The sequence below is a fragment of the Macrosteles quadrilineatus genome, unplaced genomic scaffold, assembly GCF_028750875.1.
Source record: "Macrosteles quadrilineatus isolate MER2022 unplaced genomic scaffold, UCM_ALF_1.0 Scaffold_4__1_contigs__length_99947679, whole genome shotgun sequence".
NCBI classification, from domain to species: Eukaryota; Metazoa; Arthropoda; class Insecta; order Hemiptera; family Cicadellidae; genus Macrosteles; species Macrosteles quadrilineatus.
The window spans coordinates 34,899,934-34,920,915 of record NW_026542597.1 but is presented as its reverse complement, the minus strand read 5'-3'; the positions used below and the strand labels follow the sequence as shown (position 1 = coordinate 34,920,915).

At 35.7% G+C, this 20,982-nt stretch overlaps 1 protein-coding gene across 3 annotated transcripts in view; it reads left to right on the top strand.

The window, feature by feature from the left end:
* The window catches only part of LOC128992248 (uncharacterized), a 28,457-nt gene extending 7,703 nt beyond the window's left edge, over nucleotides 1-20,754 (top strand). For 2 of the 3 annotated variants that reach the window (XM_054415724.1, XM_054415725.1), the window contains 9 exons: nucleotides 6,528-6,672; nucleotides 9,552-9,674; nucleotides 11,215-11,331; nucleotides 11,770-12,067; nucleotides 12,570-12,881; nucleotides 15,587-15,772; nucleotides 18,735-18,847; nucleotides 19,818-20,013; nucleotides 20,309-20,754. In XM_054415724.1, the coding sequence (XP_054271699.1) occupies nucleotides 6,528-6,672; nucleotides 9,552-9,674; nucleotides 11,215-11,331; nucleotides 11,770-12,067; nucleotides 12,570-12,881; nucleotides 15,587-15,772; nucleotides 18,735-18,847; nucleotides 19,818-20,013; nucleotides 20,309-20,484 (1,666 nt within the window). In that variant the 3' untranslated portion in view covers nucleotides 20,485-20,754. Of the gene's footprint in view, nucleotides 1-4,020; nucleotides 4,047-6,527; nucleotides 6,673-9,551; nucleotides 9,675-11,214; nucleotides 11,332-11,769; nucleotides 12,068-12,569; nucleotides 12,882-15,586; nucleotides 15,773-18,734; nucleotides 18,848-19,817; nucleotides 20,014-20,308 lie in introns of those variants that run through there. The other variant, XM_054415726.1, reaches the window with a different exon arrangement.
* Nucleotides 20,755-20,982: the final 228 nt, after the last annotated feature.

The following is a 20,982-nucleotide window of genomic DNA, read 5'->3' as shown; positions in this document are numbered from 1 at the left end:
AGTACGCCAGTGTCACGGTGATAACGGCGGGAGTGGTCGTGGTAGGCACGGATGAGTCGTTGTTCTTGCAAGGCTGTTTTTTGCCTGTCTTCTGGCTCAGTCAGCACTTACACCATCGGGAAGAGATAGTACATCCAAACTAACAAAAATAGGTTCCAAGGACCCATATTAGATTTAATACAATTGGCGGCAAACGTTATTGTTGATTAGTATGTTAAATAACAATAAAACTGTTGTAGGAGTTTGTTCCTAACCGTAGGTGCTCTGTATAATATTTAAATCGCTAAAATTATACCCCAACAATCAACGTTTACAATCGTGATACGTAAACAAATGATCCAATAATATGTAAGCCGAAGGATCGTCGTAAATTAATGTCTTTCGTGTAATACAACAATATGATAATAAACAATGTTACTATATCACTAATAACGTGTACGTAGACCGTCGTAATTAGGCTCAAATTAAAATATAATAATGCAATGTCAGTATTAAACAATCTTAATACTTGTGCGTAACAATATTGCTGTACTACAGAGAAACAAGGGTTTTCGAGTCGCTGTTGAATAATAGGACAACAAGAAATTTAATAATAATACGTTAATGAATACTATTACTATTAAACAGTTTCAATCCCAAATATTTTACGGGCAAGCAAGTCGGTTGTATTATGCAGAAATAAAGCCTATAGTAGAATTATGAACGAGGAAACTCAAATAGTAAACCGCACGAATACCGTTATCAAACAGCTGATTGGGCCCCTCTTATCTCTTGCCCATTCATCCAGAGTACAATTGACGAGCTTAAACAGTGTACAGTACATTTCTTTTTACGTACAGGTCTAGAAGGGTAGGTACAGGTCGACTAGCATTTACAATTCTCACCAAATATTTGGTAAACTGAATGATAACTGAAAGATAACTGAATGCTCTGACATGAAGCAGTGTTCTTCTTTACCTATAAAACAAGGTTGACACCTTTCTTCACTGATCACGTAATGCGTGATTTTCTATAAAGTCTTGGAAAAATAAAAGGAAAAATAGATAGACTACAGGTGTACTGTATGTGGTTTACACACAAATATTCATCAAACTGTGTGATAGTTTGTTATAGCAATGAACAGTTTGAGAGTACCTATCGTATTGTTTAAGTCGATGGAAAATCTCTGTTGATCCTGTTTTACAAGCAAACCAAAAAGATACAGTAGTCACCACTCTATGCGACATATTCTAGCCAGAATATTGTAATCGTATGATTCTATAAGCATTGGTAGGATTGCAAAGTACTACACAAACATTATTTCAAGGGTAATAACAGTCACAATTTCCGCTGACTTTAAAAGAGTCAACTAAACTATTATACTAATGGACACACAACTAAATGGAACAACTAATGGAAATTCTCACGATGTACATTCGTTCGATATAAGCATTGAGTATACACGTCAGTACATACGTGTATACCCAATGATATAAGCAACGGTTCTTGCAATTTATTGCTTATTGTTTTTTAGAGTTGTTTTCGGACTTACTCACACTCGTATAAGGTTTTCCACGTTTGTCATTGATAATGTAGCCATGTTGCTTTGAAATGGCGACCATACAAAATGTATGCATTTTAAGCCAAGTATGAATGGAGATGAGTGTGGGATGAGTGGAGCGATCTTGTTGTCCTGTTTGTGACTAAGGCCGACATAATCCTTAGACACAGCTGTTAATTAATAGTGCATACAGTAAATTAATAGCAGCAGAGGTCAAGTTTGGTATCAAATTAAAGGTTTTATTCATAAAAATACATTGCTGCAAACCCAAACTCAAACGAGGATGATGATAATAACGTTAATGATGTCGCTAAAACGTATCGTTTGAAATTTAACAGCTGAAAATAAGTGAAATAGAAAAGGTTTTGGTTAAATCCATCAAATTGTAATTGGACACTAGTAAATACTAGTGCACTTGTTGCTACCTCCCCCCTTCGGTTTCATGTATTCCTCTCAATCAGTTCAAACCTAGGAGGATTAAACATTAATGTTAATTAATGTTAAATCCTCCTAGATTCAAACCTGAAACACCCAGATCGAAACTCGCCTGTCGTTATTTTACCATCGCCTGTTTTTTAAATATATTTTTCAAAAAAGAAATATTATATTGATTTACTTTGGTTTTTAAAAATGTTAACGTTTTATTTTGTTAAAGATTTATGGTGATACGTAAATATTGTGGTGTAGTAGAGTATATTATATTGTAGTTAAGTGTTAAATTTTGAAATTTTAGGGTGAATCGAGATGAATCTTTGTTTATAACATGGGTCTCTCCTACCTTAACATACATACCAAGTTTGATAAACATCGGTTGGAAAAGTGCAAAGATAAATATTTGTATGTAAAAAATACAAAATGGCGGATATCTGGTTAACGAAATTATTTTGGAAAAAATGTTATCCTTGATTTTCTGTTTATTTTGACCCAAGGAATTACTAGGTAAAGTATCTCCCCGCTTATGTTAACACCCTGTTTATGATGTATTCTTATAAGTGAAAAATGTTAGCTGGTAATAAAGAAAGATGTTTTATAAATAATATGAAAGTACTGGTGATCTGTATATTCACCTTTTTCTTGTCCTTAGATAAATTAAATTAGATAAATTAAAAGTCCACTCAGCAGTCGCATCGTACGATGTAGTTCTTTCCATGCGTTGCGAAATGCTACATTTGCCGTCCTCTTCAACCCAAGTTATCTACTGAACCACTGATTGTAAAAAATTCAAAAAAATATATTTTACGCATTACACTTTTGGCTACAACTTTGCCACAGACAAAACCTCTCTAACCCAAAAACAAAAAAAAATCTCGCATGCTAACTTTTTCATGTTAGAAATCACGATTTAAAACTATTTCACCATACAAATCATTTTTTATTAATTAGATCGGTAAATAGTTTAAAGTTCCAACAAAATAGTCATCGAGTAGGACTAACCAAGAAGCTCTGTGCCAAATTTCAAAATTTTAGCACAACTTTAAGAACACCAAAACACGAAATTATTGAAGACATGCGTCGAGAGGACTATCGTTGTTTTTAACAGATTATACTTTTGACCTTCCGGCACTGTTGACTCAGCGAAACTGAACTTATATTTTATCTTATTTCGTTATATTAAAACTGCTGTTGCATTAAGTCAAATTCCCAATAAGTCAATTGCTTTAAAATAGACTAAACTTTTAGCCCGGACTGTACTATTTGACTTTCTGGGATTTTTGATCTACAGACACTGCAAACATTGTAGTTTTTGACCTAGCGGCACAGGTTTAAATTATTTGACCTTCCGGGACTGTTGACTTTCTGCAACGCGTCCGTTACAATGAGCACGTTCTGGGAACATGTACCGGTGCACCGGTGCAAAATATGTGTCGTTCTGGGAGACCGGTTAGTTAACCTAGCAGACAGCTATTTCCTCTTTTCCTCCACCGGTGCAAGGTTTATGCACCGGAGAAAATGTACGGTGCATAATACACCGGCGGCATCTGATTGGTCAGTTTCTTGGACAACGACAACAGATGCAGCTACGGCAAGATGGTGGGTCCATAGAATTGAATAATGTTCATCAGTTTTATAGGTTATGTTGCGTAAAGTGAACAATTTATTCTATGAGGGTGTTGTATTACGTATTAAGTGAAAAATTCAAATAATATATTCTGTGAGAACAAGTTTGATTGGTTTAAATATTATAAAGTAAATTATAGGTGAATGTGTTAATTATAATCCGATGTGTACCTTAAACCGGTGAATAACCGTTATGGGATACCAAGACTCTTGCCCCAGGGCGGTACCGGTGAATAAGTCACCGGTTAATCTGCATCGGTGCACCGGTACATGTTCCCAGAATGCGCCCACTTTTCACTTTCTAAGACCAATAAGTTAATAATGTATTATTGTTACCAGTATTTTATCCTTATTAATAATTTATTGATTTATATTTCACAGTTTAGAAATTACATAATAAAATGGCGCTATTCTAACATAATCTAACCTAAACAAACCTCTAGAATGAGTAAGCAAACTCCTTTTGATGTCAGAAAAGGCATGTCAGGGTGATAGGTCGTGCTTTATGTGAATTGGTGACTGCATTAAGTCCTTTGAAGGTACAGTAGGTTTAGGTAAGTTAAAGTGTAGGTTATAATGTACCAAGTTGTTAATGTAAGTTAATAATGTTGCAAGCATTTTTGAAAAAGTAATTTGAAGTGTTTTTCTCAGGATTTTAATTTCACAAAAACAGTCTGCAGGCAACATAAACTTAATGCAGTCACCAATTCACATACAGCACGACCTACCACCCTGACATGCCTTAATAAGAACTACATGTAATTAGTCCACCAGTCCATCTATATCTCCATAATGTGACGAAATTCCTATTATAGAGAACACTAAGTTATTTGACTACAGAATCATTTGAAATGTTATCCATCCTATCTTGTTTATTGTAATGTTAAGTATGTGTTTACGGCGATATCTTGAGAAATATTCATCAGCGGTGAAAAATAATGGTATATTTGGATTCAGGAGGTAAAAAACTATAAAGTAAGATATCAAAATTAAAAATTCGTTTGGAGGCACCTATACGGAATAAATACCAATTTCTGTTATCAATATATTGAATGTTGTTGGTTTCTATAGGCCTAATTTATTCTGGGTAGACTTCTGTCTCTGTTGGCACAAACAACCGAATGAAAATATTGATTATTCGATTATTTCATTCGATATATCGTTTGGTTAGTTAGGTTAGGTTAACCTTACCTAACTAAGCAAGCGATATATCGAATAATCGATATATCGATCGACATTTTAACTTGGTTGTTTGTGCCAACAGATACGGAAGTCTACCCTTTATTCTTTGATGAATTATCATATATTTTTAATAAAATGTACTTATTGATTGTTGAGTCATAATCCATAAGTTACTGTTAGGTAATCCACAGAGCTGACACCTCATATGTTAAATGAACATATTAACTTCTAGACAGTGTTATCTGCAATATCTAGCCTGACTGTAGCTATCCTATATACACATGACAATTGTCAATGTATTTTTGTAATGTCCAATGACAAATAAATTATTCTGATTCTGAATAATGTTGAATGAAACATTTAAGTGGGATGTTTGCATAGGTCTATTCCTCGGTGTTGTATAATCAATACATCAAACCTCGAACAAGTTTCGATGTGTCCTACCGTTATTCATCCGATTATATATCGTAGGCTCTATACAAAACTGCAGCCTCGCAAATTTTCCAGTGTGGGAATGGTCACCAAGGTTATGGAAATACAGGTCCCTTACCAATAGGCCTATTTAAGATCTTTGGAAAAAGCAAAGTAGAAAAGCTTGTCCTATACTTTCCCGGCCCAATAAGACACTGGTTGCCCTCAAAGATTCTAAGTTACCACATAATAATTAATGAATTGAGGTAGCCTAGTCATAAAATTCAATGAATGCTAAAACATTTCTTTGTTAGGTTTAAGCAGGGCTTACACCAAAGTCATCCACTAAGTTTTCCACTAGTTGTGGAAACTACTTGCTTTTTTTACAAAATACAGCAACTTTTTCTGTCGTTCACTTAGTTAGTGGAGAGACAAGTCTTCCACTCAAATTTTGGTTTCCCACAGAGTGTTGGTAAAGATCAAAGAAAGTTTACAACAAAAAGTGGAAGACTAGTTACTACGCGCTTTGCTCAAGCAACTTGTGAAAAACTAGTGGAGAACTGATCCCCCTGGCCCCTCCACGCACACCGGTTGTAACGTCGGGCTGTAGCCAATTCTTTGGCAACAAGTTTTCCACTTATTGCTCTTAATTAGTGAGGAGCAACTTTTGGTTTTCCACAAAAAATCTTCGACTAGTTTCTCAAATTTGTTCAGAGCAACATTTAGTTGTAAACTTTTAGTTCTAAACTTTGGTGTAAACGCGACTTTAGATTCAGTACAACAGATAACAATTTTTTTTTAAATCACCCAGGGCAGGGGAAAAATTAGTACCTACGGTATGCCACTCTTCGAGTTCCCAAATTGCTAACTACTGTATATATATTTTCTAGATTTTTTCTATGGAATTAAATATCTGGATATTAAATGAAAAACTTAATTCTGAACTTGAAATTCAATGTCTATCTGCTTACTCTTTGTTGAGTTAGGCTAATTTAACTTAACTTACTGTACTTAGCCTATTTTTACAAAACTTTAGTAACTTAAACAGTCAACAAAGTTCATTGGTCTGTTATTATTTTTATAATCTTTGTTTACGATAACCAATTTTCATAGACAATTTTCTTTAACATTTTACACAAATAGCCTAAAATTGTTCACAAAATGTTGTCTGTGATAAGTTAATGCAAAATTTCCACTGAACAGCATATAGAAAATAAATTATTTTAAGTTAAGTTCTAGGTTTCTGTACCGGTAACTTAAATTAAGTTAATACTAAAGTTTATTTGTATGTGTAATGCTAATGCATTTAAGTTACATGACTTGTTTATTTTACCAGTGAAAGAATTTCAATGACTTGTGTTGACTTGGAAAGTTTGATGAATCAACTTGATCCTGAAATACTAATGAAAGAACATCTCTCCAGCTTGAAACAGGCTCTATTCCATTCACACACAAAAGTTGTCCAAGTTGCTGTTAAACAGGTAAAGAATCAATGTAAAGCCTAACCTTAAAACATATAGATATGGAGTGTATAAACCATTGATAGGGCAGGGCTATTTGATACGATGAATCGCACACTTTTAATGTGATGTGTGGTTCAAGACACGGCCTGGCCCAAGTATCAGCCATCCCTTGCCACAGTATGGTCGTGTGTAATGGCCAAATACTAGAATAAGATATTTAGCATAGTGACAAAAGTTGTTGTGTACCAGAGAAACGCTTAATAAAGACATTTTTATTTATTTACTAGCTGTAACCCGCGGCCTTTGCCCCGTTTAACTTCTTAATTTTCAAGATGATCTCGTTTGCATGGCTCAATCACGTCCTGGTTGAAGTTCGTTTGCTACGCTCACTCACCTTTAGGTTGGAGCTCGTTCGCTGTGCTCACTTTCCTTCAGGTTAGCTCGTTCGCTCAATAATTTCATTTCTCATAAGGTTAACATGGGATGGGAAACTCCAGAGCCACTGGGGCGGAGCCCGAAAGGATTTTTGAAATAAGAATATGCCTATATGTTAATCGGGAATGTGAGCTATCATCATGCCAAATTTCAGCCCAATCCGACCAGTATTTTTCGCGTTTACTTTTCCCATACATACAGCAACCACCTCTTTTTTATAATAGTATAGATTTATGGTCAACCATGTGTCTTGCCGGCATATAGCTGTACAGTGCAGTCATCTAGTTCCTATTGTTTTACTTACGGAGAACAATCCAGATTTGTTTTCTGCATGGATTTTTTGTGTTCAAATTAAAATTGACGTATAGGTACCGTACTCCCATTCTTTACTTTTTCCTGTGTTTTTGTACTCTATTTATAGCTAAATTCACATGTGCAGGGGTGCCCAGAGGGGGGTACTGTGGCGCAAACGCGCCACAGGAATTTTTGGGGGGATATTTTTTTGCTAGCTGTCATAATGAATGTATAATTGTATAAGCAGCCCGAAAAAGTGTTTCTAAGTAGCTCACTATCACCACCAACATTTGGCCGTTCGTAATTAAGATAGCTTCTAAGAATGGTAAAAACGGACCTTGCCAGACAATCCTTAATATACCAGTGTCGAATTTTACTTGCTACATATGTTTTGGTGGTTCTTTAACTCCACCATCGTCAGGATTTAAAAAAGATCCACTTCTGAAGGTGTCGTCAGAATACGACAAACATCTAATACAAAACACGAAACGATTACAGATAGGCCTGTCAATTCGTACATTGCCGTCGGCAGGACTGGAAGTAAGTAAAGTAAACTGAATCAGGTTCAGGTTATGACGGACCGTCGTGGTCTTGGTTGTCGTCTGCGTTTTCAACAGCTGATATTGGACTATTGTAGTGACTGAGATGAGTATTGAAAATATAATGGGATTCATAATTAATTGATTGTTTTCACTAAAAAATTTTGTGCTGTCAATAGTTTTATGTATATTTCAAACTCCTCAAAGTATTTTAAAAATTTCCTTTTCTGCAGTAATGTAGAATGTCGAGACCATCCAGCATATAAATTGGTTATTATTGTCAATAATTTTGAATGGAAAAATCAATTATGAATCCCATTATATTTTTTACACTCTCCTCCGTCACTAGAATTAGTCCAATTTCAGCTTTTGATAACACAAACACCAATCCAGAGACCACGTCTTTCCGTCATTACCTGATTCAGTTTACTTCCAGTCCTGCCCGCGGCAATATATACACGCGTGAATTAATCTAATAGGCCTATATGTTATCGTTTCCTGTTTTATGTACAAACGGATTGTCTGACAAGATGCGTTTCTACCATTATTAGTCATAAAAGGCAATCCTGGGGCTATCAAAATGAATTATAAGATTACTTCGTCACAAAAACCTTTTGTACTGGTGGCAATTATAAAGAGATATTGTGGGTATTTTGCCCGGCGATTTTTGTAGAAGGCAGCCTGGGAGTGGCGAGCAACGAGTCTGTCTTATTTCGTGACTCTGCCTATAATTGTGAAACAATAGGTATACTTTTTGCCAAAAGTATATTATTAATGCACTTAAAGCTGTTTGAATTCTTAATCTCTGTAAAAATTAACGCCACCTAATATATTGTACAGTTACAGTACTGTGTTGGAGTAGAGTAATTCACCGAGTAGGCCTATATTGTTGTACGTTTTGAAGACGTTGTCTATTGCAATACTGAGCACACATATTGGCTGACAATACAGATTCTGAATTGTAAATTGAAAAACTTCTAATTCGTCCATTAGTTAGATTTATATTGATGTATTGTTAAATGACGTTTCATATTAAAAATCTAATTTTGATTATCAGCAAGTTTGTTTTTCGTACCTCAAGTTTACTAAATACTTTAAATGCTTGTTTTATGAGGTAAAGGGAAAATTGTCAGATAAATTGGTGAGGGGAGGGTAGGTTTAAATAGACGGCAGCATAAATTGGGGGGGACTACTCCTTTGGCTTGGGGGGAGGATTGCGCCTCTGGGTTTGGGGGGAGGATTGCGCCTCTGGGTTTGGGGGGGATGGGCACCTCTGCACATGTGGATGATTTTAAATCTAATTTTGAGCCACTACAGACCATTTTAATGCTTTCTTTTAAATTTACATGAAACTTTTGTTAGTTTTTACCCAATGACAGTTTTATTGCATTAGTGATAGTCTACCCAAAGCATAGACTGAGGTAAAATTGTCTGCTTATGATGATCATTTCATTGAAATGATGACCATACAAAGTAGGTATTTTAAGCCAAGTATGAATGGATACTTTAATATAGATCCTTCAATTGCCTTTGGCTCACAATATAAATCAGACATTCTAACGTAGTAGCTTAACGATTTATGTTTACAATTAATTGTGTATTGAATCATTTTTATTTTTTAAATTTTAGTTCATCCGGGTTGCCAATGACAAGCGATTCACTGAACAACTGAGCGAAGACCTAGAAGCCGTGTTGGGGATGATTGAGAACCTGGCCCACAAGGAACAGAGAGTCGCACGAGATTGTGTTACAGTCAGTATTGCACTGTTTTCAACTAAGTTTGAGCTGTAGGCACTTTGAATAATTGTGACAAGAGGCACAGAGAAGTAAGATACACAGGAAACATTCAACGGTACACTTAGGTAGTTTTTAGCACCAGTCGCTTATGTCTTGGTCAAATTCTATTGGTCGTCCACTTGGACTATCCTCCCCCCCCCCATTATCACGTACTATAGTGTTCACGCTGTAGGAAGAGCACGTGCAGTACAACTGCTGTTGTAAACAATAGCCAATCGTGCTCTACCTGGTGCGGCACTAGTATATTTCCTCCACACCATTACCGAGCTAAAAGCGTAAAAATATGAGCATTGTACTGTATTGAACTAAATGGGTGAGTTATAAGATACATAAAATAATCTAAAGCCGCAATTACAAACACGAGGAAAGTTGGAGGGCAGGTTACATGCCTCAGGTAACATGAAATACACTAGAGGCAAGTAACCTGCTCCGTCACCTGCCTGCTGTACTGGCCTCGTGTAAACGCGGCTTAAGGTAAGAACACGTTTTATGTGTACCATTTGGGAACAAGTGCTTCTTGAAGTTATGTAAACTTTAGTATAATATGTGACATTCTGGGAGACTTGTGCATTTTTTTACACTGTTATTACTTTTATTTCTATCAAATACTCCGGTTTATCATTCACCAGCTTATAATCGGTTATACCTTTCTGTCTCCTTATATTCACTATCATAGTTTTGGACCAATAGAGTCCATTGTCAAAAGTGAAAAACGTATAGTCATTCATCCAAGTTTGCTAGTTTCGTCACAACATTTTTTAAACACATAAACAAAAACACATTACTAGTTGTTTGACTGCATGTAAGACGAGACGTTTTTATTACACTTGAAGAAATATCCAAGTAGTTTGAAACTATAGTAGTACTGATAACACAGGATCAATTGACGGAGCAAGGTCAAATTTTCTTTTTTACCCTGCGTTTGCCCACCCACCCACATGGGCATAAAGGCCTGTGCATAGAACTTATACAGCAAAGCAAGGGTGAACCTGTATAGAACAAGGGTGAACTCTACTTATAAAAAGTAGTGCAGGTGCCAGGATTCCACATAGCAGCCTTAAGCCCGAAGTCCGTGGCGCTGTTTAAAAAATAATGCAATAAGCTTTTTTATCAATAGCATAAAGACGGGAAATTAGAGGCGGCAAATTGCTAGCAGCAAGCCCTTTTTTATGTCCCACCTTCACATTCCAGGATGCTAGCTCTAGCATGGAACCATTTTACATTTTATGACTAGCACTAGAACCTATCAGCCTTATCACTTAGATAAAATCCATTGGTGATTGGCTGGACTTGAACCCCAAGACCTTGGGGACTGAAGTCCCACACATACCAGTTCGCTCCCCAAGAAACAGCAAGTATTTGCACTAACCCTATACTTTGTTGTTTAGGCCTATAGGGGTTTTAACCTGCAACTTACCGTCTCTACTTTTCCTACCTTGAAGCTGCTTTAAGTTAAGTTAATCAAGGCCTGAACCTATAGCCTCTCTATCCCCAGGTTCTGTTACTACTGACGAGTACTCACCGGTCCCTGATGAACCTACTGTGTCCGGACATTACCGATGTCATAAAGACCATCATGACGTATGTGGCCGTGCGACTACTTGTGTACGAGGTTTGTTTCGCCCTTTTTCTCTTAGATTACATTTGTATAACATATACACACTAGGGTGGGAGTATTTTAGGGCAAAGATGGGCTTTGGACGAATCAGATGACAGCTTTGTACACACAAAAATCAGCTGTTCCTTTAGCCAAGATAATTTATAAAAATCCCATAAAACTAAAAAATAAACCCCATGTAATAATAACACTTTTTAGAAAATCAAACCAATTTACTATTTATCACAACCAATTAAACTTGCATTGTTAAGTTGTTATGTTTACACCAGTGGCAATTTGTATATTGAAACTCAATCAAATCCTTTTTAAACACTCAAAACCTTTCAAAATTTCTTGAACCTACCAGCATTGAACCCTTTGCTCCCTCACTGAAGTCTGACATTCTAACAGCAACACACCCTAAGATTTTTTATCTCATAATTCTCTTTCCAGTTCATTCTGCAGCTGAGCATAAACTCTCCGATCGGTCTAGAGAAGAGTCATTCGTGCGGAATCTTGGAGGATGTAATAAACGACTTCAAGAAGAAAGAGTCGTACTTGACGCCAACGCACCACCTGCAGTTACACAGTCTGGCGGCGACGGCGCACGGCCGTGCGCACCTCGGCAAATATGAGGCGCTGGACTGTGTGGCCAAGACACCTGCGAATGTACCGCGTGAGGCTATGAGTCACCTCATCACGGTGGTACCAGTGGACACGTCGCCGCAGCCGTCCGGGGATCTTGATAAAGGTATTTGGAACTTTTATTGTTTGTTATCAAGCTATGACATCGGTGAGAAGCTGAGTGGATATTGTGCTTATCTAGTAATCAGAGAGGCCCCCCCACACTATCTTTTTTTTTAGGTCTGGTCCAACAGGGTAGACTTAAGGTTTTCAACTAAAAAAAAATATTTTCTGTACCTATATTTATGCTTTTGAAATTTCCAAATTTTTTTAAGAGACAAGTCTGAATCCTTGTCTTGTGACTTTCCAACATAGGCATTTAGCATCATTAAAGCACAATGACAGGTACATTCTGTGTCTGGAATTCTTTTTCAAATATGTTTAAATATAAGGTTTGTAATAAATTTTAATTGAAAAGTACCTGTTTCTTCTATATGTAAACTGGTTAACCATGGCCAAACATACACATTTGCTAGTAGTGTCGAGATATTGGGAAACCGAACTTAATCAATCCAAGAACTCCCACCAATAAGTTAACCTTAGATAGTGAGACAATTTACTCTTTTTAGCACCAGCTGGTGAAATGAACAAGCCCACTCCGAAGCCGTTCCATCCTTTACGAGCTGTCAGGAAGAATCACCACCACTTGCCGTCCAACCAACCTGTGTTGGCACCCGTTATGACTCCTCTCTACCTGGACCACATACCCAGGGAGTCGAGCGAGACAAGAGACGTCCACTTAACTTCTTCTTCCTCCTCCCTCTCCTCCCCTTGCGATTCCCTTGACTCCTCGACGCTGGGGAGGAAACACGACAGAGAGCGCTCATTCACCCCTCCTCTCCACAGTCCACGTGGCGAATCCGTCGAAGATTCCGCTTCTGGTGAGTTTCATATTTGAATCATACCAATGAGGCACTTGCCTATATAATTTTTTAATTTAGTAGTTTTACGTGTGACTTTCAATATGATATGATGACCACTGATGATGTCAATCCTTTGGATAGAGTTATAGTAATAGCCCAATTTATACAACTAAACTTAGTTTCTATATCCAATGATGTTTCCAGAGGCTAAATAAAAGTAAAGCACTCAGTTTAAAAAATTTCTTACTTTAAGTTTTTGAACCAGCTGTAAAATTAAGCATGGTGAAGGTGTAAAATTGATAGTATTTGTAGGCTATTTGTAAACAAATGTAAACAAATCACGTTTTAAGAAGAAAACGTGGATTTTATTACTCTTACTCCCATGGCCATGGATACCCTCTGGTGTTATTTAGCCTCTCCAACAAGCTGCCTCCATCTCTCCCTGTTCTCTGAATCTTCTTTCCTTGCTCTCAATTTTTGCAAATCTTTCTCCACCTGGTCCTTCCATCCATTCTTAGGTCTTCCTCGAGGTCTTTTTCCTGCTGGGTTTTGTCTCCAAACTTCTTTTATTAGTCTACCACCTTTCCTCCTAAATACATGGCCACCTTAGTCTTCTGCTCTTTGCTTCTCCTACTCTATCTGAGAAATGGTACATGTCCCTTATTTCTTGGTTATGCCTTATTCTCCATCCTTCTCCCTCTCTAACTGGTCCAAATATTGTTCTAAAAACTCTGTTTTCAAATGAAACCAACTTCTTTTCTGTTTGTTTGTCCATAATCCATGTATCTGCTCCATAAAGCAGGATTGGTCTTATAATAGTCTTGTATACTCTTAATTTTGTTTTATGTGACAGTAATTTTGATTTTAAAATGTAATCCTTACATGCTTCTATTTGCCAAATTTATTCTATTTTGAATATCTATTAATTCATTACTTTTTGAATTTACTATTGAACCCATTGTGGATTTTATTATTAAATATAAATATGATGACCAATCAATATTTACTTTCCAAAGCCCCAAATCAGAACTTTAAAAGCAAGGACTGCAGAGTCCTACGGAAATACCAAAATGGTAGGCTATTCCTGGCAAAACTTTTACCTAACCATTGACTATTGGATACTGACTTAATCTAGTGGGTTTTTTAAATGGAAACAGTATAGGTCATATTAGTATAATTAAATTTCAAAGGACGCATGGACTTTAATTATTAAGTTGTAACTATTGGACTTTGGCACTAAGTTTAGTTTTTTACATTTCTATTTTATTATTTATTTTAAATGTTTTATTAGTTTATTTTTATTTTTATTGGTTCTTGTCTGTTTTTAGTTTGAATGTGAATATATTGATGCTGTTGCTTGTTGACGATGTTGCTTTGTAAGTATATTGTTAATCCTTTTTTGTTATAATATTATTTATACAGACTTTTTTATGTTTTAGTTGATGTGTTCTACTCCATTACCATACATATTTTGTTAGAATTTATTAGGTATTTTGATTTGCATCCACTATATTTACACGGATCAGAAAGAGGTACGTGCTCAAGTTTGCAACTCTTTTGTACCTTTTCTACAAAATGTAAGACAACAATTCTATTTAAATTTATATTTCCTAAATTGGAAATGAACTGCAAACCCAAGTGAAATAACTTATTTTATAGTACTAGACTTGTATTTAAATTAACATAACTATGAGACAAAAAATGTTGCTTCCAAAAACCCAATTTCTTCCCATTTTGTTTCAACACATAATTATTTCTGTTTGTATTCATACGTCTCACATTCTTTACGTTAATATTTTTCAGGGTTGGTACGGTCAGGGGAAACCAGGAAAAGTCAGGGAATTTTGTTGGTCTGGAAAAGTCAGGGAATTATGAACAAATTCTGAAATTTCTCCTGAAAGACTACCTTTTTACAGATATGCTACATTTTGTTCTAAACATGTTTTTTTCAGGGTGATGGCTGATGGCAAAAAGAACGACATAAGCACTGATGCACATTTTTATATCGATAGTTATCGGAAAGGGGTAGGAATCTATATGTATGTAATTTAAAACAAGTTTTGTATTTGGGAGTGATTAAATAAGTTAAATATTTAAATTTTTTCTAATATTTCTTGATTTTGATTAGTCGATATCGACTTACAGTATTAGCTACTTGGAAAATGTATAAAATCAGTCTGGAAAACCTGGAAATGTCAGAGAATTTTATTTTTAAAATTTAGTATCAACCCTGTTTTTGCATATTTATAATTAAATCATTTGTACCGTATAAAAAGTTATGCATATTTCAGCCCAAACCTTTTTTTTTACTGTTTTTTTTAGATCGATCATATGGAAATAAACCTAATATTAATATTATTGAAATAAATTCAATTAAAAATAAAATCAGGCAAATGGAAATTTGCTTAGTCTACAGGTTTGCTGCAGCGGGGGTATTGGACTATAAAACATATTTGTATGGTATTAAATTTGTTAAAAGTCAATATGTTTATGAGGAATTTTACTTTAAAGCAAGCTTTCCTTAGATCTAACTCACCAATACAGATAATGTGCAATTGAGGTGAAAACACTCTTGTGATAATGTGACATTTGTAAATTCGTAGGAAGGGTGATCATGATGCCTAAATAAACAAATAAACAGGTGTCGTACAGCTGTTTAGATTTCTTAAAAGCCGGCCACAAAAGATCAAAATGGCCAGGTTTAGCGTAATCTCACATTGCAGAACTGTCCCGACTGGTGAGTACCATGAGGAGTGTGCCGCCTCATGAGCTGCTCACCCGACGCGGATGTCTAGACACAGTTGTCCGAGGACTCCGGTGTCCAGACAAACACAACGTACTGCTCGCTCTCCAAGTCATCGGCTACCTGGGCTCCACCATCGACGGCAAACGACTGCTGTACAAACAGAGTAAGTTGACAATTGGTGAAAATTCAAAATATTTACTTGAAATAAGATTTATTCAGAGTCAGTTCTAAGTTCAATCATTGACTTTGGGTGCGGAAGTAGACATCCAATTCATCAATTATTTTGCAGATGTTGTAAAAGAAACTGAAACTTTCAATAATATAGATACATTCCTAAAAATAGTTGAAGACACTCTGCATCCTGTACTTCCTTCAGATAAAAAGAGCTTTAAATTTAGCTTTGTTGATGAGAGCGACATTGATAAAATGATTAAAAGTCTAAAAAATTCCTATAGTGCTGGCTACGATGGTATTCCTGTGGTTCTTTTTAAAAAAGCGAATTCAGTCCTACTTAAACCAATAACCCATCTCATTAACTCATCTTTGATATCAGAAATATTCCCTAACAAACTCAAAATAACAAAATTAAAACCGGTATTCAAAAAAGGAAACGGACAAACAGTATCAAACTATTGACCGATTGCTTTGCTGCCTTCAATTTCAAAAATCTATGAAAAGGTTGTTTATAACCAACTGGTATGCTTCTTTGAAAATAATGGTACATTTGATGACTGCCATCATGGATTCCGAAGTGGCAGATCTGTCATAACAGCTGCCTCAGCTTTCATTGAATCATTGATAGCTTAGAGAGTAAATCTAAAGTGGTAGGGTTGTTCATGGACTCAGTAAAGCTTTTGATTCAATTTCTCTTGAGTTGTTACTTTCGAAGCTCAGTAGCAGTGGACTAAATAGTACTGCATTGAACTGGTTCAAGTCATATCTTATCTTTTTGATAGAAAACAATACTAGAATACCCATGTTCTACCCAGTGTAGAACTGAGTCACTGTAATAACAAAAATTATAAAATTTCTTACAATTCTTGTACTCGGGAAGTAAAATATGGGGTGCCCCAAGGATCGATCCTAGGCCCTCTTTTATTCATCTTTTATTTGAGAAATTTTCCTCAACCCAGTGATTTTAGCAAGCTTTACCTATATGCTGATGATGCAAATTTAAAAATAACCGCAGGAACCTAGGCTGAACATGAAGCGAAGGCCAATTCTGATATATTATTACTTAACAGTTTTTTTTTATTCGAATAATTTACGTTTTGAACACAGATAAAACTAATTTTATGTATTTCCAAGCAGGAAAAACTAAACTGCAAAATCTGCCAAAAATTGTAGTTAATAACAACACAATTCAAAATAAAGACCACGTCAAATTCTTGGGATTAGAAATGTATGAAAATTTGAAGTGGAATCATCATATTGATCAGTTACTTTCTACAATTTCATCTGGCCTTTATGCGCTAGCAAGATTGAAACCCCTATGCTATGTGAAAAGGAAACTTCAAAAATTATATATTTTTCGTACATAGGCCTACATTCAATCATATCATTTGGAGTTTCACTTTATGGTGCAGCAAAAAAAAGAAAAAAATTAAAAATCAATTCTAAAAAAGCAAAAGAAAGCTATTAGAATTTCGTGCATATTTAAAACGCAGAACTTCAGTCAACGAATATTTTAAAACTCAGAATATTATGACTGTTTATGGAATGTATGTCTATGAAAAAGTATTATCAGTAAAAGACAGATTTAATAAATTACAACTTATTGGAGACTATCACAATTACTTACTAGAAATCGAGAAAACCTGGCTCACATACTCTGCAACTTTTTACGAAGACACCTAAATATGCCGGTTCCAAATTTTATAATAAACTTCCTAAAGAAATCAAATTAGAAACTTCCAAAAATAAATTTAAATCAAAATTGAAAGTTTCTTATTAAAGAGGCTTTGTACTCCTTTGAAGAGTTTTAGTTCTATAAGTTATTATTGTCGGGATCACGTAAGTTTGCAGTTGGTGGCAGCCAATCACAAGACGAGGCTAGTGCGACGTTGCCACATTGCCCAATGACAACACTAATTAATATATACAAAGCAATATTTTTAAATCAGCTGGTATTATTAAAATTTGGCAAAACCGCTCCGTTCTCATTGGTTCATTCAAAACCATATGGTAAATAGGCTCCTCCCTCAACTGCAAACTTATGTGGTCCCGACTCTAATTGCTCTATTTCATTTAAATTGAAACGTTTGGTTTTAAAATAATTTTATCTATATTTTTAATTTTGATATTTTGATGTATAAACTTTTATTATGCACTGCTTGTTTCAATTTATTTGATCTGAAAAGCTATTAATATTGATGGTATGTTGTTACGCCATGCATGATAATGATGAGTATTTTAGTTAAGTTAGTTTTGTTAAATGACTCTTGACGCCATTCCTGTATCTATGTATTGTACTTAAATGAATAAAGTTATTTAAAATGAAATGAAATCCCATCCATATGGATGAGCTGTAGCCTATTTTTTAGTAAAATAGATTATGGAGCCATTCACAGAGTGCACTACTGCTGAAAAACGATCTTTCCTCAGTTTTTGATATCATTTCATCAGTGTACTTTGTCAACGGCTCTATTCAACCATGTTTTTTGCTGACTACAGATTTAACATGAAAATGGATTGTCTTGTTCTACCCATCTTTAAAGCTATTTTATAAAATCAGGTTTTCATAAAACAAAACTGGTTACTACTTAAATTTTCGGATACATCTTCAGTACTTTAAGAACTAGGGACAGTTTCAGCGTGAGTATCTATTTGTTTCCTGAATCAACTGGTCTAAAAGTTTATTTAAGGGAGATGTAAGTACCAGGCCAAATAGTTGTATTCATGACCTTTAAACTTCCTCAGGTTAAGCCCCTTACCTGTGTAGCCCCTTGATCTGTAAATTAACAAATATTTCCTATCGATCGCCACACCTCAGAACGTTGAAATTACTTATCAAATTGAGCAAAGTTTCAGCTAGTTAGGTACCTACAGATGTTTTTTTTTCTGGGAAAGAATGATATTACCATGTTGTAACAGCATAGACCATGTATGAATCGCTCTGTTTACAGGTAAGAAGGAGAAGTTCATGTCCCTGGTAATGAGGAAGTTACTGGACTCAGTCGTTCATTCCTCGACTGACAACAGACTGCGAGCCCTCCATGTATTCTACAACCTGATGAACGTAAGCAGTGACTCATAGTTGACCAATCTTGTTTATCTAGTTGAATATTCTACTGAGTTATAGAATTAGTCAATAATAATACTATAATAAATGAAAATCTACACTGTACGTGTCACGACAAATCCAGTCACATCGAGAAAAACTGAGCATTTAACAAAAAAATGGCAAACTGACACATAATTTAGTACATTTTCCTTTTATTTTTCATAAATATATACTACAACACCAAAACTTAGTAATATACTGTATAAGTTTTACTTATTAAAGAAAATACACAGCTATTTTCTTCTGGAAACCCATGGTATGATGACTGATGGAATAACTGTCTAGAGTTCCAAGTTGGTCCGAATGTGTCAATAAGTATGGCATGTGGAAGGGGATTTTTGAGATTACTGTACAGTGTACATGAGCTGTACAGTTTTGCTGTATGGCTTTGTAAATGTTATTGCTGTACTCCTTTATTGTTTAGTATGGCAACGCTAGTTATATGCTAATCTGAGGGGTTATGATTTCCGTAGGATTTGGTGACTACAAGTGTAATCATGGAGAAGTTTACTCCATTTAACATACGTGTTCATCTTTCAGAATAATTTAGCTCTTTATGTTTCCATCTAAATATTCTATACAACACTAGAATCCCTTTTGTTTGTTTTGGAATTTGGATAGTTTGACTCGCGTACTACTAACAACCCCACACACATTTAGGAATTTTTACATAGCTACAAAAACAATAAAATTTAAATTACAACCTGTTGGTCTAAAGCTTTTCAGTAGCTGTACTTCATTTTGGTTTCATATAGTGCAGTAGCTTATACATTTTTCAGACATTATGTGTGCTTTTGTAACTTATTAATTTACTTATGATGTTAAGACTTTTAGTAAAAACAACCGTGCAGTCTCACAAAAACAATGGAGAAAACTACTTTATTGTTATCACACTCAAGAAGCCTAACTCTCAATCCTGACACAGATGAGTGAGACCAACATGAAGTACGAGAAGATCACCCGCAAGTGGTTCCGGCTGATGGGTCGGCCACAGGAGGTGATGAAGCTGATAGTGACACTGTGTCATCAGCCGCCACAGACGACGCAAGTGCCCGCGTACAGACTGTTGCGTGCCTTGGCACACCAGGAGTGGGGCCAGCATTACATACGCGGCAGGAAAGGTGAGTGAAACATCTGACTATTGATAAAAGTAGACATTTCATTCCCACATTAAGGCTGTAGCCAGTTTTAACCCTTCACGAGCGGCGGCTGCAGGGCAAAGCCCTACTCACTGCAAGATCAATAATTTGGGTGGGCTCTGCTTGCTACCATGGGCTCTTGCTACTAAAGACTCTTGCTATTATGGGCTCTCGCTACTGGCTCTTGCTACCAAGAGCTCTCACTGTCAATGGCTCTCGCTATCGAGGCCCTTCACACTGAAGAGCTTAAATATTGTAACACAAGTCTGTTCTGCAGGAATGTTGGATATGTTGCTGACAGTGCACCACGAGGAATCGGAGGTGATACGAGACGCAAAGAACTCTGTACTGGAGGCACTACTCAGCTCTCAGACCGCTTCCAGAATGTTCAAGGGACAAACTCTGGATAGGATACACTCTTTCCTCTACAGGTTCAAGGAATCTTCTAAGTGAAGTGAACATTGCGTTGTTTTGGAACTATTTTAAAGAGGGAGAGATTTGAGCTAGCCCGAGAAAAACTATATGCAGGAGCTGAAAGGTACTCAAATCACCATAAAATTTAACATTTTTAAGTCGTCCTAATATAGGGGATCTTCTGAGAGTAGATTTGAGATAAAAAAACTATATGGATTTAAAATACTTAGCAGTTTTATCGGTAACAATTAGGATGTTACATGTTTAACAGAATGTCATTTTCAAATACCTGAATTAACTTAAATATGATGACGTTAAATAAATTTTAGGGATGGTCAAGTCTCGAAATTTCGGGAAATTTTCAATCTCGTTACACGAGATGAGATTACTTTTTGGCCGAGATTTTTATCGAGACGAGAATTTAAAAAAAAAAAAAAAAAAAAAAAAAAAATTAAAAAAACGCCTGCAGAAAGTCAATGCAATACCCGCAATACAGGAGCGTGTAGTAGTTGCGTTTCCTTTTCGAAGGCGTTCTTA